The sequence below is a fragment of the Rhinolophus sinicus genome, linkage group LG02 (assembly GCF_036562045.2).
Source record: "Rhinolophus sinicus isolate RSC01 linkage group LG02, ASM3656204v1, whole genome shotgun sequence".
In the NCBI taxonomy this organism is placed as follows: domain Eukaryota; kingdom Metazoa; phylum Chordata; class Mammalia; order Chiroptera; family Rhinolophidae; genus Rhinolophus; species Rhinolophus sinicus.
The window spans coordinates 39,761,404-39,784,019 of NC_133752.1; the positions used below are offsets into that span (position 1 = coordinate 39,761,404).

The 22,616-nt window shown below is 37.2% G+C and overlaps 1 protein-coding gene across 9 annotated transcripts in view; it reads right to left on the minus strand.

The window, feature by feature from the left end:
• Positions 1-285: 285 nt before the first annotated feature.
• Positions 286-22,616, minus strand: part of BMPR1B (bone morphogenetic protein receptor type 1B) — a 368,302-nt gene continuing 345,971 nt past the window's right edge. For all 9 annotated transcript variants that reach the window (XM_019741148.2, XM_074323317.1, XM_074323315.1 and 6 more), the window contains 5 exons: positions 21,087-21,279; positions 20,010-20,307; positions 9,688-9,863; positions 5,693-5,823; positions 286-4,172 (listed from right to left, as the gene is read on the minus strand). In XM_019741148.2, the coding sequence (XP_019596707.1) occupies positions 4,047-4,172; positions 5,693-5,823; positions 9,688-9,863; positions 20,010-20,307; positions 21,087-21,279 (924 nt within the window). In that variant the 3' untranslated portion in view covers positions 286-4,046. The remainder of the gene's footprint in view (positions 4,173-5,692; positions 5,824-9,687; positions 9,864-20,009; positions 20,308-21,086; positions 21,280-22,616) is intronic.

A 22,616-nucleotide genomic window follows, 5' to 3' on the forward strand; every position in this document is an offset into this window, starting at 1 on the left:
CCTCGGTGTGGCCCATAACCATCTGGCTGTAATTTCCCATAGTAGAATTTTTAAACTTTCTCACCTCTCTTAAACCACTGACTTCCCTACCTTTCTCTCATTCTCAACAGATGACTGTACCTCCCAATTACAGAGAAAATAGAAGCCATCGGACCATTTTTCTTGCTCTCCTGTCACCAAATGTACAAGCTTACCTGCATCACTTTTCATGGCTGACTTCCCACCTGTTACAGTGCGATATTTTCAAAGACAGAAAAAAGGCACAACTATAAGATAACAGACATATTCTTTCCAAGGGCAGAATGAAACCGTTTTATTTGGGGGAATGTTCAAACAAAGCCATATACAATTTGTAACAAATACAATACAACTGTTTGTTCCCTAGTCCTGAATAATTACAGTATATACAAATTCAATAAGGCACTGGTTCCCCAAAAGAGCACAAATGAGTCTTCTTTTGAAAAAGACAACAAAACCCTTTATATACTGCCAACTCTTCTCCAAAAAAATATGGCATTCTTTTTTTTTAGTTTTTGTTTTATAACAGGAATCATAATTGCTAAATTAAATCACTTCTGATGCTATTTCTTTGATTTCCACTGCTATATGACTCAGTTTTCTAAGGAGATATAACTACAGAACGATTCAAGTTTAAAAATTGTACTTCTTTCAGTCTCTGTCCACCTACAAAGAAGAACCAGAACAGACCAACAACATAAAACACTGTAACTTCTAATGAATATGCATGACTCTAGGAACATAAAATTCAGTTGTTATTCAGTTCTTGCCATATCTGACTACACAACTGAAACAAAGAATTCCCTATAAATAAAGTCTTAGCATGTTTTCTAAGAAGCTTAATGTTTTGAGAATAGAAAGAATGGTCACTAGTGACTTTTGAGCGGGGCTTTCCAGGAAATCAAAGGCCTGTCACCTCACACACAATGTTCATAGCACTGTCACTTGTGATTTAACAATCTACACACTTTCATAAATAAATATTATGTTTCATTTAGTACTTTATCATCCATAATATTTTACTCTCTAATCCACAAAATGGAGTTGTGCCAGACTCCAAACTGAACATAATATTTATATATACATATATTTATATAATATATACACACATACATAAACTATAAACCTGAACATCTTAGCATACAAAACTTATATTAGCTAGCAACTAATATTTTACGATTCCTTTAGAGGGGAGCAACTAGCAGAAAATCTTAGTCTTTGAAATATTCCTGATAGTCAGAAATCAAGTACACTTTAATTTCCAGGTTCCCACTTACTCTATTGAAAGACAAAAAAATAATAATAATAAAATAAAGTTCACTTCTGAGCTACAAGAAATTCAAAAATCAAAACGGATTATTTGGAAGTGAGTAGGTAGTCTCTTTAAGGACAATTTAGTATTCTCTAAGTAAGCTGTATTTTGGTAAGACACAGAGAAAAATCTATTCATAAATAAATTCTAGTTTCACTGAAAGACTATAATAATTAAAAGTCTTCTGAAGTAGCTCAGGAATAATTTTTAAATGTTTGTAGTGAGTAAATCAAGTTGAGGATTAGAAAGTAAGCTATCGATTGTTCCAAAGCAACTAAACAAAATGATGTAGAAGAAATTTCCTTCCATTCTTCATTGGAACCAACATCTCCCTAGAAATCTAGTTTACTTTCAAATCATCACCTGGCCACAAAATATTCTGATTTGAAGTTATCCATGTATAAAACTTACCAAAAAAGAACATACATTTTTATCTAAGAGATAAGTCCAACCTCACTTAAATTTAGAGAAAGTCAAGAAACAAAAACATGTGCCCACTTAACCAGCATAAATGTTTACTTATTTGTTTGTAGATGATCTGATTAGAGACACTGAAGTTTCTCTCCACAGCTCAGAGGATCAGCACACTTAGTTCCAGCCACATATTCTTTCTGAGCTATCACAAAGAACACAACTTCACACAAGAGAAAAGGAACCTTTACACTGCTATTTTGGTTATTTAAATATCACCAAAAGCAGTATTCTGATTACAGTCATATTTGGAACCAACTGTTTTTAATCTTTGAAAAAAACAGAAATTGTATTCGTATTTAGGAATTAAGAAAATCTTCTATCTTTGTTGCAAACAAAATGTGGCTATGAAGCATTGGGAAGTGAATGCTGAATAGAGAACACTATTTCTTCTTATGATTTCCCCAAATGTAAGCACAGCTCACAACCACTCTCTGCTCTAGGATGTTTTCTGAATGAATAAGTCACCAGCTGCAAGCCTATTTCAGAAGTGAGGAAAACATTTTCTCATTTTTCATGCAGCTGTCAAATTTTCAAAAAACTTCCCTCCTTCAGTTACAAAGTGGTGAAAATGTGTTATAAAACACTGCCCCCTGGAGTGTTGTGGAAGGAACGCCTTTTTTAAAAAGGCCAAAGGGAAGTACTTCTGAATTCGTTATTGAACACTACAGAATTTCTAAGAAGCAAAAGAAAAACCGTAGTAAGGAAATGTAAATGAATAAAGGTGAGAGGGATGTGTACAATTTTAAATTATATGTTCCTGTTGCTAAGGCATATTGGCTCTGTTAACGATTTGACATATGTTGTTCAAAAGTTAAAACCCCATAGAAATGAGTAGGTGAAGAGATGTTTTGCACAAGTGCCTCAAAATATATAAAAATAATAAATTAAAAAGTGAATTGAACATCATGAGAATAAAATAAAATAAATTGAGCTAGCATTCCTAAGATGTGAAATTATCACTTAAGATGTCCATACTCGAGTCATATCTACTCTAGAATAATAAATCACAGCAGCCATACGTAATATTTTGTGGCCTCCACTGACTCTCCTCTGTTATCCCATTTGGAGTTTATATTTATCTATTTTTAAATTAAAATTTAGTTAGATTAACCTCACATATGCTTCCTTCCATTAATTCAGACACAAAAGAGACAATAACAAATGAAACCAGCTTTATCTATACAAAGTAAACTGCATACTTTTCCCCTTGTGCTTCTGAGATTGGCTCTTCTGAATATATAAGAAACAAGCCACCCACCTTCATCCTCTTCTTTACGGACACGGTCTTCTTACAACACGTGAGCAAATTATCTCTATTTTAAAATGTCTTGTCTTCAACATAACTGATGGCAATTTTATTTAATGTTGACCCTTTCATTTAAGAGATCAAAAGCATGTATGGGTCAGTTCTCTGCACTTAAAAAAAGAGCTTTGTTTGTGTTTAATGAAAAAGAAGGGATTTTACCATGAAAGATATGCCTAACAGAATCAGAAACACAAAGTAGTTCCGAAGAATAACATGGACACTTACTTCTAACAGAGTCACATAAAATCTTCATTTGTTCCATATCATCGGAAGCTGCAAAAGGTCTCCTGCAGGAACCCCAAAATGTGGTCCCAGACAGGTGGTGTTTGTATCCAGGTGCATTCACATTGCTGTGGTAACCAGCCCCCAGTGCAGGGCTGGCCAAAGTGGTCTGAGGAGGCAGGGGCAGGGCTTTTTCAGATTAGTTCCATTCTGTGTTATCCAACTTCACAGACTGTCTTTTGGTTTGTAGAGTGCAACAGGATTTTACCAATGAAAACACACATATCTTAATTTATCTTCCAGCAGAATTTCTGGGAAGAAGTTTCTTTGTTATTATTTAAACTATAATAGTATAAACCTTAAAAACATCTAAATTATTTATTTTTTTTTTTTTGGCAAAATTAAAGCATCTTTTGAAAAGAAAAAAAAGATAGGCAATCCCAAAATACAGGGCTTTCTTAGAAAGCAACATGCATCATATCTTGAACAAGTTACCCGAGCGGTTTCTCCCTCCTACAGACACGATGACTCTGTGTTTCTGGGAACTTCTCTGTCTTTGTCCAGGCTGCTGCCTGAGAGGTGAGGCTGAACCCACTGGGAAGCAGGACTACGTTCAAGGATTGTACCGTGGATGCTTCTGGAACATCTTTAGTTCTGCCCACAAACAGGGTATCTATTGGCTTTCTCCAGTGGTGCTTATTTTTCCCCCTCAAATCACAGTTTAATATCCTGGGACTCTGACATTTTGGCAAGTGTTTTCTTAACACGCAGGGCTGTCAGTCTCGATGCAGGATTGTGAGCCCAGCATTCCGTCATGAGCTTCCCCATCTGCCTCAGACACTGTAGGAAAGGAAGGGGAAATCGAGGGTAACATTAGAGAATTGTGTTTGTTATCGGCAAGGCTGGCACTTGATATCTGGCTTTTCGTTTGCGGTTTCTGAGGTTTGAATATATTTTTTAAAGATACGTTTTAAACCATGTAGATAAAATTTCATAAATTTTCTTTGTCATGCAAATTTTCAATGACCAAAACAGATTGTCTCAGCTTCCTTCTGATGGGACCAGGGAGGTGGTTTTGCTGATTGTAGAAGAGTCAGTATTAAAGTCAGTATCTTTGAAGTCAGTATTAAATAAACACAAAAATACCTAGGGAGTCTGTATTCCACTCCACACTCCCAGATTGTTTCTAACACTTGATAAGCTTATATTTTTTTAAATCTAATTTCATACTATTCAAACACACATAGTTATTCCTAAATCACAGGTATCTGCTACAATAACAGCATCACACGGCCACATTTAACAAGATTAATGACCTGTGCAGAGCCTTGTTGAAACTTTCTCCTGTGTTCTCCCGTGGTACATCAATTATTGGTCTTTATGTTGAAAAGCATAATTTCACTTCACTAGAAATCCTCAGTGAAGGAACGTGGGGTAATACCAGTGCCCATAACCACCTTCAAAATAATATAACTCCAGCATCAGATAAAGTTTTCTGCACAGCTCATTGGAAAACATGCATTATTTAGAACGAACCAAAGGTTATTTTTAAATGTATTTAACACTGAAGAATTAGTTTATAAACAGTTTTCTGTCCATTTGTTTGCAGTGGCTTTGGTCCATGTTTGATGAGTCTTCTCCCCTCCCCCTGGAATGCTTCAAACTCATCTCTGAATGTTCCAGCCTGTCAGAGCACTCCCGGATTTGGGTGAGTTTACAAGCTTCTGGGATGGATGGACAGAATGTGGAGCAGACGAATCAGGAAAGGCAAGGCCTGCCCCACTCATTTCCTCCATCTGAACAGCTGCTTTGCAGACGTAGTTAGGTTTTACAATCATATCATGACAACCTAGCTGCATGTGGATTCGTGCTAATGGTATCTCACCATCTTATTAACAAAGATGCACAGCCCACTCAGGCATCTCAACCAGTATCACTTCTGTGCATAGACAACTGGATTTTTCAGAAGCCTATATTTTCTTTCATTAAAATGAGAGAATGTTGTGTGTGCATTTGTCGTGAAGAAAATTCATGATGCTTTAGAAACACATACACAGAAAAATAATAGCCTTTATGAAAATGTCAGGACATCACAAATAAATGCAACAATGTTATCTGCTATGCAGGCTAAATGTTAAGCCACTTCAATATATTTCGGAAGTGGCCAAATCAAATTAGAAAAAAGGAACAAGTCATTTATCATACTACACTTAGCTCCATATAAATCACTGGAGTGAGGCACCAGGACCATCCCCATCCAAACAAAGAAGAAGAATTCCTATAATGAGTGTTTGGAGATTGGGCAAAAAGAGAAAAATCTATTTTGAGGTTGGTTACCACATAGTTAGTTCAGGCCTTACCTCATCGCTACTCCACCGGTTGGGGAATGATGGACGTAACTTCTTGATGCACACAATCTCTCTCATGTCCTCATAGGAGGGGTCACTGGGCACGAGATCATGGTAGGGGAGCTGGTATTCTTCCACTATACCTGAAAATAGGGTGCCAGTATTACTTTTTTCCATGAAGTAGAAAGAAAAAATCTAGCATACAAACTGTGCTCAAAGAAAAGTTCTGTCAGTACTAAAGACAAATTCAGGATGAAAAATAGCAAACTAAATCTTGAAAAACTGTGCCCCAATGATAATTTAATTTTTAAAATGACTAGAAAGCCTAATGAAGCATCTTATTGTAGGTCTTCAAGCCTTTTTTCTAATTTCCAAAAGCTAAGTAAGACAAGCATCTCCACGTGATTGCCAATTTTATAAAAGCTCTTGCGTGCTAAATTAAAAACAAATCTATATTAAATCTCAACACAAATTTGGCAGACACAGCCCCAACTCATACTGCATAATATGTGATTGTTTCTATTACTGCAGTATGAGATTGTGAATTTCATAATAAATTTGGCAGTGTGTTGTACTTGAACAAAATGTCAGATTTACATTTTTTTCTGCTTAATCATTAAGAATGTGTTTTTGCACATTTCAAATTTGGAAAATTACACACACCTAAAAATATTAACCATGATTTTTGAGGCATGAAGACTGTCTAATTTTTATTTTCTTCTTTAAATTTTGTGTACTTATCTGAACTTTCTATAAGGAGTACATTAATCTTAGAAAAAATATATATATATTTATTGTTAAATGAAGGCTTACGAAACACAAATCGATGTCATTTTTAGGGAAATGGCACTTATCACGCTAAATTTTATCTCATTTTTCCTGTATCTAATTTCTACCCTTTTCCTATTGTTAAAACACAGGCTACTTGTGTCTTTGATCTTCAGAGGATGCTGCTCTGAATAGTGTCACTGGAGTACCCTTACTCCCTGTCCTAAATCACCTTTTATAGAAATGTCACTGCTTTTTACCTGAACAAGATGACACCATCAGGTTGGCAGATTATCCAAGTATCACTGGGGATAAATTCCTTGGGGATCTACTCTGACAAAATCTGGCATCTCTAGTATGCCCTTCAAAAAGTAAACTCAAACACATGTATGATCATAAAGGACCAGAAGGTTCAACAGTTTTCTTAGACCACTCCAACTCACCATGTAGTCTGTCCCCTGCTGAGACCGTACAGCATAAATTATATGTATTATCTACATTAACATTTCCTTCCATTGTGTTTCCTCTCTATATGAGGTAATAGAAGCACAGGGTCTAACACACGGGAGATGCTCACTTCATTTCAGATCTTCCTCCCTTTCTGATTCTCAAGACAATGGTTATGCACACATCTTGAGAGCAAGGACTGTGTCTATCTTGCTCACCTCATATTTTCTCAGTGCCTAATGTTGGTGCCACTGCTGAGCTGGATTGATGAATGTACACTGGGATAGGTGTGTATACTACAAAAGACACAGAGCCAATTACATAAAACTATGACTTAATCAAAGTCTGTGTTCAAACTATAGGCCTTATTCCTTTCTCCTTATCATGCAACTGCGATATCAGAATGTCCATATTAGCTGCCATTTAATTGTTTCTGAAACCTCAAAATGTTCTCTCTTTTCCTTCCCAAATCTGAAAGGCCTACCTGGATGTGTCCAATTCACCCCAAAGTACCAGGACTAGAAAGACTAGCCTCAAACTTCCAAAATCTTCATAAAGGAAAATGTTGGAGAATAGAATTTTGTGTGCTTTGCCACTTTGGGAAAAACAAACAAAAACAAAACAAACAAACAAACAAAACTCATTTGTTGAGAGTCTACTCTACACTAGGCATGGAGGTAGGTATGCTATATATCCTTTTTTTCATTATTATTATTAAAGCATAGTTGACATACAATATTACATTAGTTTCAGGTATACATAGTGATTTGACATTTATATACCGTATTAAATTCTTACAAGCACATTTATGAGACAGCATTACAGATGAGGAAACTTGGTTTTGAGGGATTAAGGAACTAGCCCAAGGCCATACAGTTTGTATGGGTAGAGCTGGGAATTTCACATCTCTGAAAAATGTATGACAATCTCATAGAGATAAGGTAATAGTTTAGTGTCTCTCAAGTCTCCAGAGGCAAAGATAGCCCTAGTAATACCTCAGCTTGGTTTTAAGCTGAGAATCATTTCTCCTATATTCTGGCTCACAGATTTTCAAATATAGGCTTCTTGTGGTCCTATTTGCTTTAGATATCAAGAAAAAAATAATTAGAAAAGAAATATTGTACTCTACTGCTCCTATAAACCTATCTTAAATAAGTATAAACATACTATTCAAAGAAAGGTCATCTACTCTTTATAAAACATGAAATAAAGGCATAGGCAATTAATTTATACCATGGTTACTTCTTTTCTTTTTCATAATCATGATGGGAGATATATTCAATGTCTGGCTATGAAAAATTTCCTACATTAACTTTCCTCTTGGACAAAAAGAGTTGTCTCACTTTAGAGAGAATATGTTCTATTTTAAATGAAATTTATGAGAGGCTCAAAATTCCCAGAGTGTTTAGAATGCACATTGTATCACTGAAGATGATCTTCCTACAAAGTGTGAATGCCTATTGATTAGGTGTTTCTCCTTATGTTTAAATAAGTTAAGGCTCTACCAACCAAAATGAAAATTTAAAATAACAGCTAATATGTAATAAGTGCTACTTATGGTCAGGCAGTTTTAATTCTCTTTACAGTCATTGAAACCTCACAACTGTCTTAGGTTGATATAATTTACCTCCTTCTTAAGGATGAGAAAACTGCACAAAGAAAAGTTTAATAACTTGTGACAGGTTCACAGAAAATAAACGGCAGGTCCAAAAACAAATGCCAGCCCTAGCTAAGTTTCCAGGAAAGTGAGTTTAACTGGCCACCATGAGGAGGAGCAGCAGCATCAGGGTTTCTTAACAAGCACAACCATCAGTAGAATCATACACAGGGTACTTGATACTAAAGAGCCTAGAGTCTACTCAAAGACAGATTACATAGCAATAAGCAAATACTACAAGCAATACCACCTCTGAATACAGAGGGTGCCGAACAAAGTATAAACATTTTAAGGAAGGAAAAAACTGTACTAAAATTGTAATACTCAATATATACCGATAACCCAAGATAAATAAAAGTCACGTTTGACTTCTGCAATTACAAGGAGTGCTCAAAGTGGTTACCATCAGCGTCCAGACACTTCTGATTATGGCGAATTACTGCTTGAGCAACGTTGACCAAAGTGTCCACTTGTATACACAATTTTTTGGCACTCCCTGGTATTTAAGGATGTCTTCTTATTTAGTTAGTCTTATTAGGGAATCCTTATGTTTGTATAAAAATTATCATGACCAATAATAATATTCTTATGCTTAATTTCCTTTTGATATAAACTGATGTTTCCAAACTGTTTTATGAGGAAGTTTTAAAGAAAGTCAAAGAAGTAGGTGAATTAAAAAAATGGGTGTCCCAGCCCACATGTACATCTCTGACTTTACCTGCACAGAGAAGATGCAGGAAATAGGGGACTGAAGTTGGGGATGGGGCCCAGAAGGTTGCTAATAAGAAGCTGGAAGGGGTGGGAAAGGGGGTTGACCTGATGGAGCAACTGCTGGAGAAAGAGATCAAGGGAGAAATGAAAGAGTACATACAGTAGAAGGGGGTGAGCTTTGAAAAGGCAAAAGAAGTTGACAATGTGTCTAAAAGAGATTCCTCAGTAGAAGGCGGAGGGAAGGAGGCTATTAAAGACCATTCTAAAATGTGAAATATCATTTCCTGGGAGGATTGTGGCTGTATCAATAAAAAATAAAGGGAAAAAGAAAAGAAAATCTGCTTGTTGTGGACAATATGATAACTTGGACTTCTGACCAGAACGAAGGATTGGTATCCGCTTTAGCAGAATCACTGTTACTTACCTCCTGATACACATCTCCTAGCCACCTCCCAAAGGATGAGTCCAAAGCTGTACATGTCAGCCATGATGTAAGACTGGAAGTGATTTCTATTCAAGCTCTCATCCAACACTTCTGGAGGCATATAGCGTTTGGTGCCAACTCGAGTGTTGGGTGGTATGTCAACTTCATTTGTATCACTAAGAAAAAAGTAAAACAGCACTATCAGCATTAAAGAGGACCAAGAAATGACAAATCAATGGGATTGATTCCTGAACCAAGGCTTTAGTGAAAGGTAGAGAAGGATATCTCCCTTCAGGGAATAACATTCCCTTGAAAAAGATGTCTTACTAAAAAGAAGTTATACTAAATATTCACAAGTAAAAACCCAATGAAGATGACATGAAATCAGAATGAAGCTGCAACATATAAGACTGCATGACCACTAGATTAAATGTAAACTCAAAATAATTGCTAAATATCTATTAAACATGTATATACCAATTTAGATTGTTAGAGACAATATTTTTTTAAGCCAAGTGTTGTGAGGCTTTAAGATCTACAAACACATAAAAAGGGTTGGTGGGGTGGGGGGGACCAACAGATTTGCAAACATTTTACTTTGATAAGCAGGGACCTATAAATAAAGCTTTCTACTATCACTATTATTTTGTAAATCAACAAATATTTTTAACAAAAGAAGGAAACGAATGATTGAATACAGTATCTTTAGCTTTATGAAAATTCCACAACAGGATCTATTTGTTATTACTTCCATAGACTGGGAGGAAATTCATGATGGATGGACACCGATCTGCAGACTGGCACTTGAGAACCACTGCCTCAGTGCCGTGAGCGGGAGCTGGAGTTCCGAAGCCATGTCTCAAAGAGGGTGAACTACCATCGCTTGCTAGGTTGACAATTAAAGATGAGATGTGTAAAATCGCTGCCAGCACAGAACTAAGCACAGTGGAAGGTGAATGAGGACTACCGCAATAGAAACTAGTAGAACTAAGAAGAGCAATAAACTTCACTTTTGATGGATGAAGAAACTATGAAACAGAAAAGCTACAAAAACTCTATTATTAAACTGAAGTTTGTGGAAAATCTTGCATAAACCTTCCTATCTCCTGATTCCTAAGAACGTGTCTGTTGGTTTTTCTTTTCTTCACACTCATTGACTCTCAAGCATTTACAAGCTTTTTCCTCCTCAACATTGAAAAGAGTCAGGCAGATAGACAATCACCTTTTATCATGCTGAGTCATAGACAAATACTGAATTTACCAAAACACTGGTGGCTTGTGGGGAGGGGGGGAACAACCCGCTGGGTTTGATCTTATTGCCTCAATCTCTGTCTTTTAAAACATAAAATATGTAGCGTCATTTAGTCATTTAGGAAAACTTAAAGGGTAGCAAATGTCCCTCTATATCTCAAAACTGTTTACATTTACTAAAACTTACAAATGTAAAGCATCTTTCTTAGAACCTTTTAAAATTCATTTCTGGTTAAAATCCTTAATCTAACCTAAAGCTATTGTAGCAGACGAGTCACCAGTGTACTCATCAGTCCCCTTGTGATCTTCTAGGAGCTATGACTTTGAAGGAGCCTATTTTCTTAAAATAAAAGTTAACATGTAAAATTTTTTTTAAATGAAAAACACGAAACAGCTGGTATTCCTGACCACCTGCAAATGTAAGTCTTAGTATTCTGGGCTCTTTTCTGACTAGGAAAAGAGGTTAAAACATGACTTCTTAATATTTATCCACATGGTATAATAGAAAAATGTCATCTGTGTACCTAAATCGCAAATGGTAAGAAAGGAAAAGGAGCTATGAAGAGGCTTAATGATAAACTGGAAAATATCAGGTTTAAAAGATGCTACAAAAGCTCCACCTTCAAATATAAAGTAAGTTCTCTCCTCCTCTTCTACCAACTGAGGACACCTCTCCTGTGAACACACAGTGGCTATTTCATTAATGTGTTGCATGCATGTTAGAATTTATAATTTTGAGTCATTAGAGAAAGACAGTGGTGTCCCCAGGTAGGGGGTCTGCAGGTGGCAAGAAGCTGGTAAAGAGCCTAAATTATATTTCAGAACATGTAGTGGGGAAGGAAATCAAGAACAGTCTCAGCATGGGTCTTACAGGAGCGCATTTAGATCAAAGAGATATCAACTGATCACAGTTGATAAAAGATTTTAGGCAATTCCTTTCCATTCATACGCTTAGCTCCTTAATGTTTTGTTTGGACCTGGGAGGTCAGAGAGAGCTAACGGAATATGTAATATCGAAACATCCATCAGAAAACTGAAAGGTAACTGTTACCTAATGATAGAATTATGATTTGTGATGGCCAAACTATATATATATCGCAATACTATACTCTCATTTTCTCAAACACTGAAAAACACACATTCAAGGATTTTTATTTCGTCCATCAAACTCCCCCAAAACAGCTCCTTACACAAGCCAAGAATACTCAGCACTGCTATCCCTGTCCATCTTGTTTTCTGCCCGCTAGGTGTTTTACCTCACAATACCTGAATAAATATCCTCATCTTGTAGTATTTGAATAAATATCTGTCTTCCTGCCTAAGGCTGTAACTTCTTCTCAGCCCTGAATATCTGTCATGACCATGTGGTATGTCCCTGAGGAGTACAGCCCCAGTCTGTCTCCACTAATAGTGCTTTGCACATGGTAGGTAAACAATACACTTTAAATGAAAAAAAGGAAAATAATCTGTTTACAGTAAACTTCACTTTGGATAATTTAAATAGAAATGTAAAAATCTCTATTATGTATAGCTCATAAAATGAGACATTACTGATATTGAGGAAAATAAATAGAATTTTGTTAGGCAAATTAATTTTGCAAAAGATGACTATTAACCTAATAGCAAACACTTTAGCACTACATTTAAACAGCAAACATGCTAATTATAAGTAATTTATATCTGATATTATAAAGTGTCAGATCCTCCAACACACAGAGCTCTGCCCCTTCTTCCCTTGGGAGTGTTTCTCTACTTGAAAGTAATTAAACTACATTTCTCTCTCAGCTTTTCAGAAACATCATCTTACCTGTCCCAAATATGGGCAGAGAAAAATTGAGGTCGGTAGTCTTCAAGGCCACAAACAGAAATTAAAGTGAATGAACGCCAGGGCACCACAAATAAAGGAAGAAAAAGAGACAGGAAGTAGAGTCCGATGGCGCAGACGTGTAAGAATAGGGTATGGAGTAAGGCAGAACATCGCCAAGGAGAAATAAGGAAGCAGAAAAGGTCAGCGCGCTTTCAGCTTTCTCTGGCTTTCTTTTCCACGGAGGGGCAAGGTGGAGTGAGAAATAAGGCTGGCAAAAAAAATGGATACACACAAAGGGCAGAGTCGGAAAAAAGAACTCCAAACCCACAACATAGCCACTGCATTGGCTAATATATATATATATATATATATATATATATATATATATATATATATATATATATATATATATATATGAATATATGTAGTCAAATTATAAAATCATATACAGGAAAGATAAATACCAACTTCAGGGTACTGGTTACTTCTGGAGGGATACAGGGGGATGAAAAAAAGGAGAAGAATTCGACATTGTATTTCTTTTAAAAAGAAAGACCAGATAAAATAAGGCAAATTGGTAACATTTGTTATTATGTTAAAGTATCACGAGTGGCTCAATATTTTTATACTTTTCTGTATGTTTAAAATATAATTAAATACATTAAAAATAAAAAGAACTCAGCAGGATAAGTAACAAGGACAATGTACATTTCAACGATGAACGCATAAGGTATGAAAATTAAAAATCGTCTAAATAAACTAGACAAAATTACAAACGTGAGTGTCCACCAGGGAGAACTGAAAATATTCCATCAAAACTGTGGGTGCTGCATTCACTACAGATGAAATGTGATCTCTCTTCTCCTTTCTCATGGAAAAGTATTGGAAATATTTGCACACAGGGGTCCTGATTGAAGAACTGAGTAGAGAATTACAGGGGTATTTGTATCCATTTGTGTTTTTATAATTAGTGCTTCCACTTGTCCCTGTTAATATGAGTACCACAGACTTAAGTAGAACTGGAAGAAAATAAACATACAATTTGAACAAAATAAAATCAATTGACGGATGTCAAGTAAATTCCTCCTCTCCAGGGAAAATAAAAAAATTCTTTTGTTTTAGAATCACACTTTAATGGGTAATTTTCTTTGAGAATTTTAGCGACCGACAGTAGAGCGGGAACAAATAAAACAAAAATGTCTAGAATTTTCTGAGTAAAAAAGGAAGAGCAACTTGGGAGGTTGAGGGTTAAGGGCCAAGTCAACTAGGGAAAAAGGGGGGAGGGTCTCCTGTCTGGCCTAGAGTCATGACAAGATGTTAACCCTCTGCAGAGAAAAAAATAAAAAATCAGAAAACACATTCTGGTAGCACAAAGCCTATAACTAAATTTTATGCAATAACCTGTAACACATCCTAGTAAAGATGTCTTCGACCTTGAGCTGATGGTGTTTTTGGGCGAAAAGGGCCAGCAGCTACATCATGTGGAAAAGGTATAAGAAATACCGGAGGCATGAGGCTGATAAGGCAGAGAGGAAAACAAGTTCTTTAGGATGCACAGATTCGCTGAATGATGCTGAGCTCCCTACTGTATTAGGCAGGAGTGAGGATGACAACATCTAATTTATTTGGATTTTAAAATGCAAGGTGCCCTCAGCTAGGATTGCATAAAGAGGCATGAATACAAAGTTCATATTTCAGACCAAAGCCCCCTGGAAGACAGCAGTATGATACAGGAACGCCAGGTGGTGCAGTAAGAGGTCTGCACTGGCGACCCAAAGGCCTCCAAGGTGTGTGCACACTTTGAGAGGCGCTTCTCACCCAGGACGACACACAGGTGAGAGCTCTCCAGGCAGCTGCTTCAAGCAGGGGGAAGGGAACAAAGACTTGGGCCCTATGAAACAAAGAGAGGCACAGGGGAGGAAAAGATACAAAACGAAGATATTCCTCTTCTCTTCTGCAGGTGCCAGGGAGGGGCTGACAACAGAGGGGATGGAGAAGGCAATGCACCCACTGGGAGATGTATGTTCGCACTGACATTGTTTAGAACTTGGGCATACGGTGCTCAGTGCAGTCGAGTTTCATGTCCACAGACAGTGCACCATGTAACTGCCTGCGAGGTCCCCTTCCATCCGGTACTGGGGCCTGGAGAGGTGGGTGCACCATTGGTTTCACAGGCATGGAGGGAGGGAATCAGAGAACTCCTGTTGGTGCAGAGAGGCTGCAAGTGAAGCCTCCAGCTAGGATCCTGAATATGCTGGCCTCAGGGGAGCAGGGTATGCCTTACACCCTCAGCACCATGCACTGGATGATGGGCAGGCAAAAGATTTTTATACTGGTGGCAGAGAATTAAACGGGGTTTTAAAAACACAGTATCTGTTTTAACCTTGTTTTATATTCAATATTTTCCATATTAATTAAGCTTCTTAATTATATATCCATAGCAGGAATTCTTACAAGTGTTATGTAAAGGAAAAAGCCACTGAGTGGTTCAGCACAGTGGACATTCCCACTGTACCATCAACTGTAGGGAGAGGAAACTTTCTGAAAGTCACATGCAGAGCCCGCTGTGGCCATGACAGCCAGCATGCAGATGGCACTGCCAGCCCCAACAAGGTGGCTCTACCTCACTGAGCCCTTGGGCACATGCGGGGGTCTTCTGCTGGATGCCTAAACCAGAGAGGAATGGGGAGAGGGGGAGAAGGGGGATAAAAAGGTAACAGAAAAAGAGGAGAAGCAAACATTTTACACCCTTAATCATCTAAAAGCTTTTTAAAACGTAGGAACTGAACTTTTAAGAACAGTGAAAGAAGGAGGGGGGCAAAAGGTATGTGAGGGAGGCCATTGGTTTGCTAGAGGTTTACAACTGGTGTTTGAAATCAACCACACATGACATAGGCTGGAGAATATTAAATCAGTTCCTAGAAAGACTACCAAAGCAAACAATTCCCAAGAGTCTTTAGAAGAAGAGGCTATGCAGGTTTCTTTGTGTTTCCTGGAGCATCTTATAAGTAGCTATGGAAGTGATTTGCTGCACTGAATTCTGCCCAGTCAGATGTTAACCAAAGAAGAGAGTTTCCTGCTGCACTTTTCAACAGGATTCATTGTTTTTATGATTAAATCCTGACATATCTCAGGCTTTCTCAGACACAGAACTTCAGAACTGAAAACTCTTCAACAGAAGGTGGATGTGGCTGCAGAAACTTTGACAGGGAGGGCTGACTCAGTCATTAATTAGCTTAGTTCTGTGACTTTGGCAAGTCATTTAGCCATGTCACTTTTCTAAAAAAAAAAAAAAACCCACTAAGTATACAAATCAGACATGGTGCTAAAAATAGCAACATCTGAGGAAATTTAGTGCCCTCTGGGCTAGGCCACTCTGTCTCCTTTGCACTCAGGCAATTTTGCACTTGACAATCACCAATTGGGAGATCTGGGTTATAGCCCACTCTTCATTGTAAGATTTCTATTTAAAATGTAATACCTGAGAGGCCTAAGACAGGATTTATTTTCCCCCTAAGAAAACAGGGAACATTTATTATTCTGACACTGAAGTACCAGAGGGGTTGCTTGATCTTCTAGAGTAAAAAGTGAAAAGCTTTGTTAAGTTCCTTCAAGGGATTTCACGTGTTATTGTTTTCTCCTCCCAAAGAGAGACTTGGGGTAATGGTAATGTGCGCCAGGCATGACCTGGATTAAATCTCTGTTGGGCAGGAAATGCATCAGCACTTACACCATTTCCCAGAGAGTGTGTGAAGAAACCAATACAGGATTAAAAAAAAAAAAAAAAAAAAAAGCGTGTGAGCAGGAAATCTCTAAAGCATAGTCTGCTGTCTCTGTGCCTCTCAACTTCCCTGGGAACCTCCCACAGATGACTTAAGAGCCTGAGAGAACACTTACCATGTAGAAACCATGGTAAAAATTAAGTTCTCACAGGAAGGTCACATAAGAAGTCTGAGAACTCAAGACTGGGTTAGCTGTGACCCCATTTGTAATGAAAGGCTCTAACTATTTGCATGTGTATACATGTACAGACACACCGCCACAAAATATGAAAGTCAGGAAGAGAGTAGAAGCCAAAGAAACAGAAAGCAAGGTTTTAAAGTGAGGCTCAAAAATTGAGAAGAACCAAGTTCGTTTGAAACATAGAAAATAAAAATATGAAAAAGACATCTGAAATTAACAAACACAACCTCCGTTTAATGGAAGAGAAAACTGAGGCCCAGAACAGTAAACGGTTCCAGAATTACTCTTTAGCCATATGAAATCTGTGCATCCTATAGCCATCAGTTGTACATCTGAGCCAGTATCCTCAGATCTTTACTCTTTTAATGAACTGGTCTTTTTTGCCAAATAAATCTCTGCATTATCCCTTAAAGTACTCCCCTCCATTTCCTAGAATCAGGGTTTGCATGAAATTTAAGAGGTCCTTCAGTTCATTCCCCTTATATTAAGCAGACTAAGCTTCAGAAATGTTATAGATACTCACTTTCCTTGTTTGTTTTAAGGTCTATAAAGAAAATGAGTTCTCAATTACTTTTATATAGCCAACATTTATTGATTCAAAACAATGTTAGACTACCTATAATGGGTAAGTCAGGATGGCATGTCAAATGGTAAATACATTAATTAATTTGGCATGGATCCTGCTCTGAAGCTGCCCAATGACTAGTAAAAACGATGAGGCATGTACTAAAATAAATATAATATCATCAGACAAGGGCCAGGAAATTACTACAGGAGTAGAAAACATGATGTCATTATTCCTAGCTGGGGGATGAGTAAAGTGACTTAAAGGCAACTTTGAGATTGGATTTATGTACATGGAGAAACAAGGGGCTTCCAATTAGAGACTGTGTAATCAATAGCAAGGCAGTAAAAACATGTCTATGGAGAAAAAACACAAGTTGCTCAGTTTTCTTTCTTGCAAAAGAAAGCATACAAGTTGGAGAGTCTGCAGGATATAAAACTGGAAAGGTAGATTTAATCCAGAGTGTGTAGGCTCTCTGGAGCTAAGAATAGGTGCATTTTTTCCTTCACTATGCAGTCTGTATGGAACTATTCCTTTATCCATTATACAAAGTTTTGCAGCAATACCTAAGTAATGGGCACCAAGGAAAGGGACTAGAGATGCACATTTGAGTGAAACATGGTCTCTATCTTCATAGAGTTTAGTCTTCAATGCAAATGATGGATGAGTAGTCAATGATTTCTGTGCAACACTGGGAGAAATGCCATGAGAGCATTCACAGGGTCACATGGGAGGATGCAAGAAGACTAACTTAAAGTCAGACTTGTAAGGGAATAATAGGATCCCCGAAGGAAGAAATTGTGCAGATTAGTAGCAGTTATCTAAATAGAAGAGGGGATGTTGGGTATTCAGATAAAGATAAAAGAGTGTTAAAAACACTTGAAGGTATGACAAAGTATACATTACTCAGAATAGAAACTACATTTTAACCCAAAGTTATAGGAAACTATTAAATTATGATGTCTACAAGTATGCTTCAAGAAAATAAAGTTGGCAGCATATAGAAAAAATTAGAAATAGGCAAGACAAAGAGGAAGTAACTACAAAATGCTTTACTCCAGAATCTAGAAAAATGGTAGAGAGGAGCCACACTGGCCCAGTTCAAGTGGGAATTTCATGGAGACAGAATTCACTCAAATGAGCTAACCAAAAACTTAAAGAACAAAGGAAATGTCGGACACCTCACATTTTAGAATGGATCAACCAAAACTGGGAACTAGGAAGTGAAAGCAGATGTGGCAGAAAATCTAGCAGTGGGAAAATATTTAAAAAGTAGACAGAGAGCAGAATCTCCAGAAAGAAAGAAGGTGAACCTGGGATACAAAGGCACATCACACAAACAGAAGGAAGGGAGGCTTAGGTGCTGTGGAAAGTGGAATGACAATGAGAAAGCCTTATGGCGACCAAGATCAATGGTGTCCCTTCAGGTGAGAAAGGAACAGGAACCAAATTACAAGATATTATGAATTTCTGGATTGTGAAAGCAGATTACTTTTTAGAACCCTTGAGAAATTAAAAAGGGGAGGAAAGGAGAGAGGGTGGTAACTTGAGAAGCTAAATGGGAATGTTTTTGTGTAAAGGAGACTTGAAAACAGTTGTAAGTCAAAAAAATAAAAGGAATTCAGAAGAGAGAGAGGATTTAATCATCTTTACGGGAAGGGGGTTCACATTTCTAACTTAAGTCTACAGTCCAAATCATTTCCTTCTGCTTTGTTTTTAAAGATCATGAACTTCAATTTGCCATCCTCGAAATGATGAAGACCTTCCTATATTTGGGAACTATTTTTAAATCACACCTCAGTCTTCACTTCTAGGTGAAAATATGACTCCAGTAGACCTTTCTCCTAAATTTCATTTTCCAAACTTTTAATCATCTCCATGGCTTTCCCTTGGTACCCTTTTCCTACCCTTTCAAAAAAATTCCACAAGAGGGTCCAATAATTTAATAAAGGCTAAGCCTAAATTGAGTTTTGGAAAAGGTAGTTATATGATGTTCCCTCCCTGTCTGTGGTTTGCAAACTCACTTTGTTTTATTTTCAAAGCAGAGGAACCATTTTCCCTAATCAAATCACCTGCAAGATAAAAGGTGCTGCTCTGATGAGAGTGAGTGTAAGCAAAAGAGAGTCCCAACTGTCCAGCATTCTATCTCCCCATTCTGTGGAAGCTACTGATGTCACTCCAAGGAGCCCCCAGGGGTCTGAAAAGCACTATTTTACAGCATGTACTGATTTATGGGTCCAGGTGTTATAGTCACCTTTCACGTTACAATATAATAGTGTTGAATACTGGCTGTGTTTGGTTTATTAGTTTCTAACATTTCTCATAGAACACCTGTGCAAATTATCTTTCTTTTATCATATAAAAACATTGCCTTTATCACTACATAATCTATAGATCATTCCTAAAAGCTTTTCCTACTTTCAAGTGTTATTCAGAATTCTGACCACATAATCCAAGACACTAGCTATCTCTTTCCTCAATACCGTAGCTTCACGGCAGCGATGAGCGTGATAATCTAACAGTGAAGCCAGGACAACCATGAGTGCAGAAACAATAGGATCCACGGAAACACTATGCATTGCAAATAAAATAGTCTCTTCCCCTCCCAAGAAAAGTCAAAATTAAAATTCCTCCTCTACTAAATACCCTAGAAGCACTGAACTACAAAATGTATAATCTATAAAAAGTGATAAAAAAAGAATCATTAAAAGCATACTTGTTCACCTTGATACTAACCTAATAAATTTAACAGCCAGGCCCAGGTCGGCTATACAGCAAGTTCCATTTTTCTTCACCAGGATGTTCTTACTTTTCAGATCTCGATGGGCAATTGCTGGTTTGCCTTGAGTACTAAAGATTTCAGTGTGTAAATGACACAGGCCACTGACAGAAGAATAGGCTAACTTCAACATTGATTTGGTGTCTAGGGTGGTGGACTTCAGATAATCATAGAGGGAACCATTTTCATGATAATCTGTGATGAGGTACAACTGGGTCCAGGACCCTGTCCCTTTGATATCTGCTGCAATGAACCCTAAAAGAAAAAAAGACAAAAAAGTTTGGAGCTAAGTGTTTTCTGAATATTATCAGGAATAATTCTTATTCTCAACTATTATTCTTTGTCAGAGGTATCTTTTGTTTCGCATTTCATTCGGTTTTCTGATTCTGCCTATGACAATATGAAATTACCAATTACCAATTACCGAATTACCAATCGGAGGCAATCAAAACAGTAGAGAAACATTAAGTTTGTAGGGGAAATGGGAAATTTCAGTGGTTAATATTCAAATTAAGTTTGAGTTAACAGTAAATAGCTTATGGCATTATAGTTACACTTAAGACAATGTTTACAAAGCATACACTTCTGATTAGCTTACACTTTTTCCACCTCATGATCTAGCTAGATCATTTCTAATTTGGGAAAATAAAAAGGAAACCAATTATCCATATAAACTCTGGATATAAATAAACCCTACAGATAAATTCGTGTAAATTTTCCCATTTAAAGAAAAATGTGCTCCTTCAAATCCCTAAGAAACCCTAAGAAATGTTGGTATGACACATTTCCCGTTCCTCAAGAAAAAAAAAATTGGAGCGTATTCCATTTCCAGCCCTCCATTCATTCATAGAAGTGTCTTCATCATTCCTCCTGTGATGTTTCCCATTTAGAAGTTTATGATGTTCTTGGACTCACACCAAGAAGAAAATGTCTATGTATTTCATAATGGGGCCAAACAGATGAGTAAATACGCAGATGTTAACAGAAAAATAGCGGAAAGCTAGGAAACCCTGAACATTGCTATACAGACTCACCCAAAATGTTTTCATGCCTCATCAACACTGTCTGATATATTTCTGTCTCTCGGAACCAGCTGGCTTCCTCTGTGGTGAAGAAGACTTTCACAGCTACCTTTTCGCCACGCCACTTTCCCATCCAGACTTCCCCATAGCGACCTTTTCCAATCTGTTTCACCATCTGAATCTGCTTAGCTATAGTCCTTTGAACCTGTGAAATCCCAAAACACACTGTTAGTGTATTCACAGCACTACAGATGTGTTTAATCTTTTTTACTCCAGAGATGAAATAATTACAGCATGTAAAACATAATTAGCCGGTAGTTTTCCTTTATACAGAGAAGTTATTTGTATTTACTTATGAATTTATGTGTCCTCTTTTAAGATTTGAGATTTGAAATTGAGTGTGGATTCTGAATGTTTGAAATATTGCTTCCAAATTATTATTGACTATTTCATCCTACCTATTATTCTCATAGAGAAAAAAAACCTAAATGGGTTCACAGTGTTTGGTAGATCCAAGTACTTTTCACTTCTACCACTATAGTGGGATACTAGATACTCTGAAGGGACTCATGCCACACTTGGATAAAATACAAGACAAAATTGTAATGCATTCATAGACGCAGACAATAGCTTAGTGGTTACCAGAGGGTGAGGGTAAGGGGGGTGTGGGTTGGGGGTTGGGAGATGAAGGTAAGGGGGATCAAATATATGGTGATGGAAGGAGAACTGACTCTGGGTGATGAACACACAATGGGATTTATAGATGATGTAATACAGAATTGTACACCTGAAATCTATGTAATTTTACTAACAATTGTCACCCCAATAAATTTAATTTTAAAAAAATCAAAATTGTAATGCATTGTTGGGCACATAAAAAAAATAATAAAGGAAATCTTCAAGCAGGGAGGGATGAAGGAAGGAGAGAGGGAGGAAAGAAAAGAGGGAGGAAAAGAGGAAGGAAAGAGTTGAGACCACAGCAGGGAACGATAACCATTAAGCACATACAAAAGCTAGGTTGCTGTCTGGGCTAAGAATGATACCAACACTGGGATCCAGATTCTAAATGTTAATCCCTTTAAAAGTAAAGAAACTGAACCTACGGCTTCAGCATTAAGCTGGGACCACTGAATGGTGCTAAATTCGTCCTAGTTGGTAGCACCCCATGGCTTCCAGCAAAATCAAATACAAATCCTCTCTTGAGGAAATCATTTCCATAATACTTCACGTCCCACCACTGCAGTAACTTACTAGGTACTTTGAAGGAATTCTTGCTACCATATTAAGCTGATCACGGGTAAAATATATGAAATAAAAAACTATAATGTATTGTTGGGCTCACAAGTATGTTAAAAAAAAGGGGTTCTAAGGAAATAACCTCACAGAGTGATCTGATCATAAATTCCTAACAGAGCAGGTGATGGTGGGCAGCCATGCCACAGGCATACAACTTCTTTAGTAAAAGGTTTATCTTTGCCTTAAGCAAGCCCTGTCTATTGTTTCAGTGCATCTGGGTTAACACACCTTTGAAATGCCTCTTTT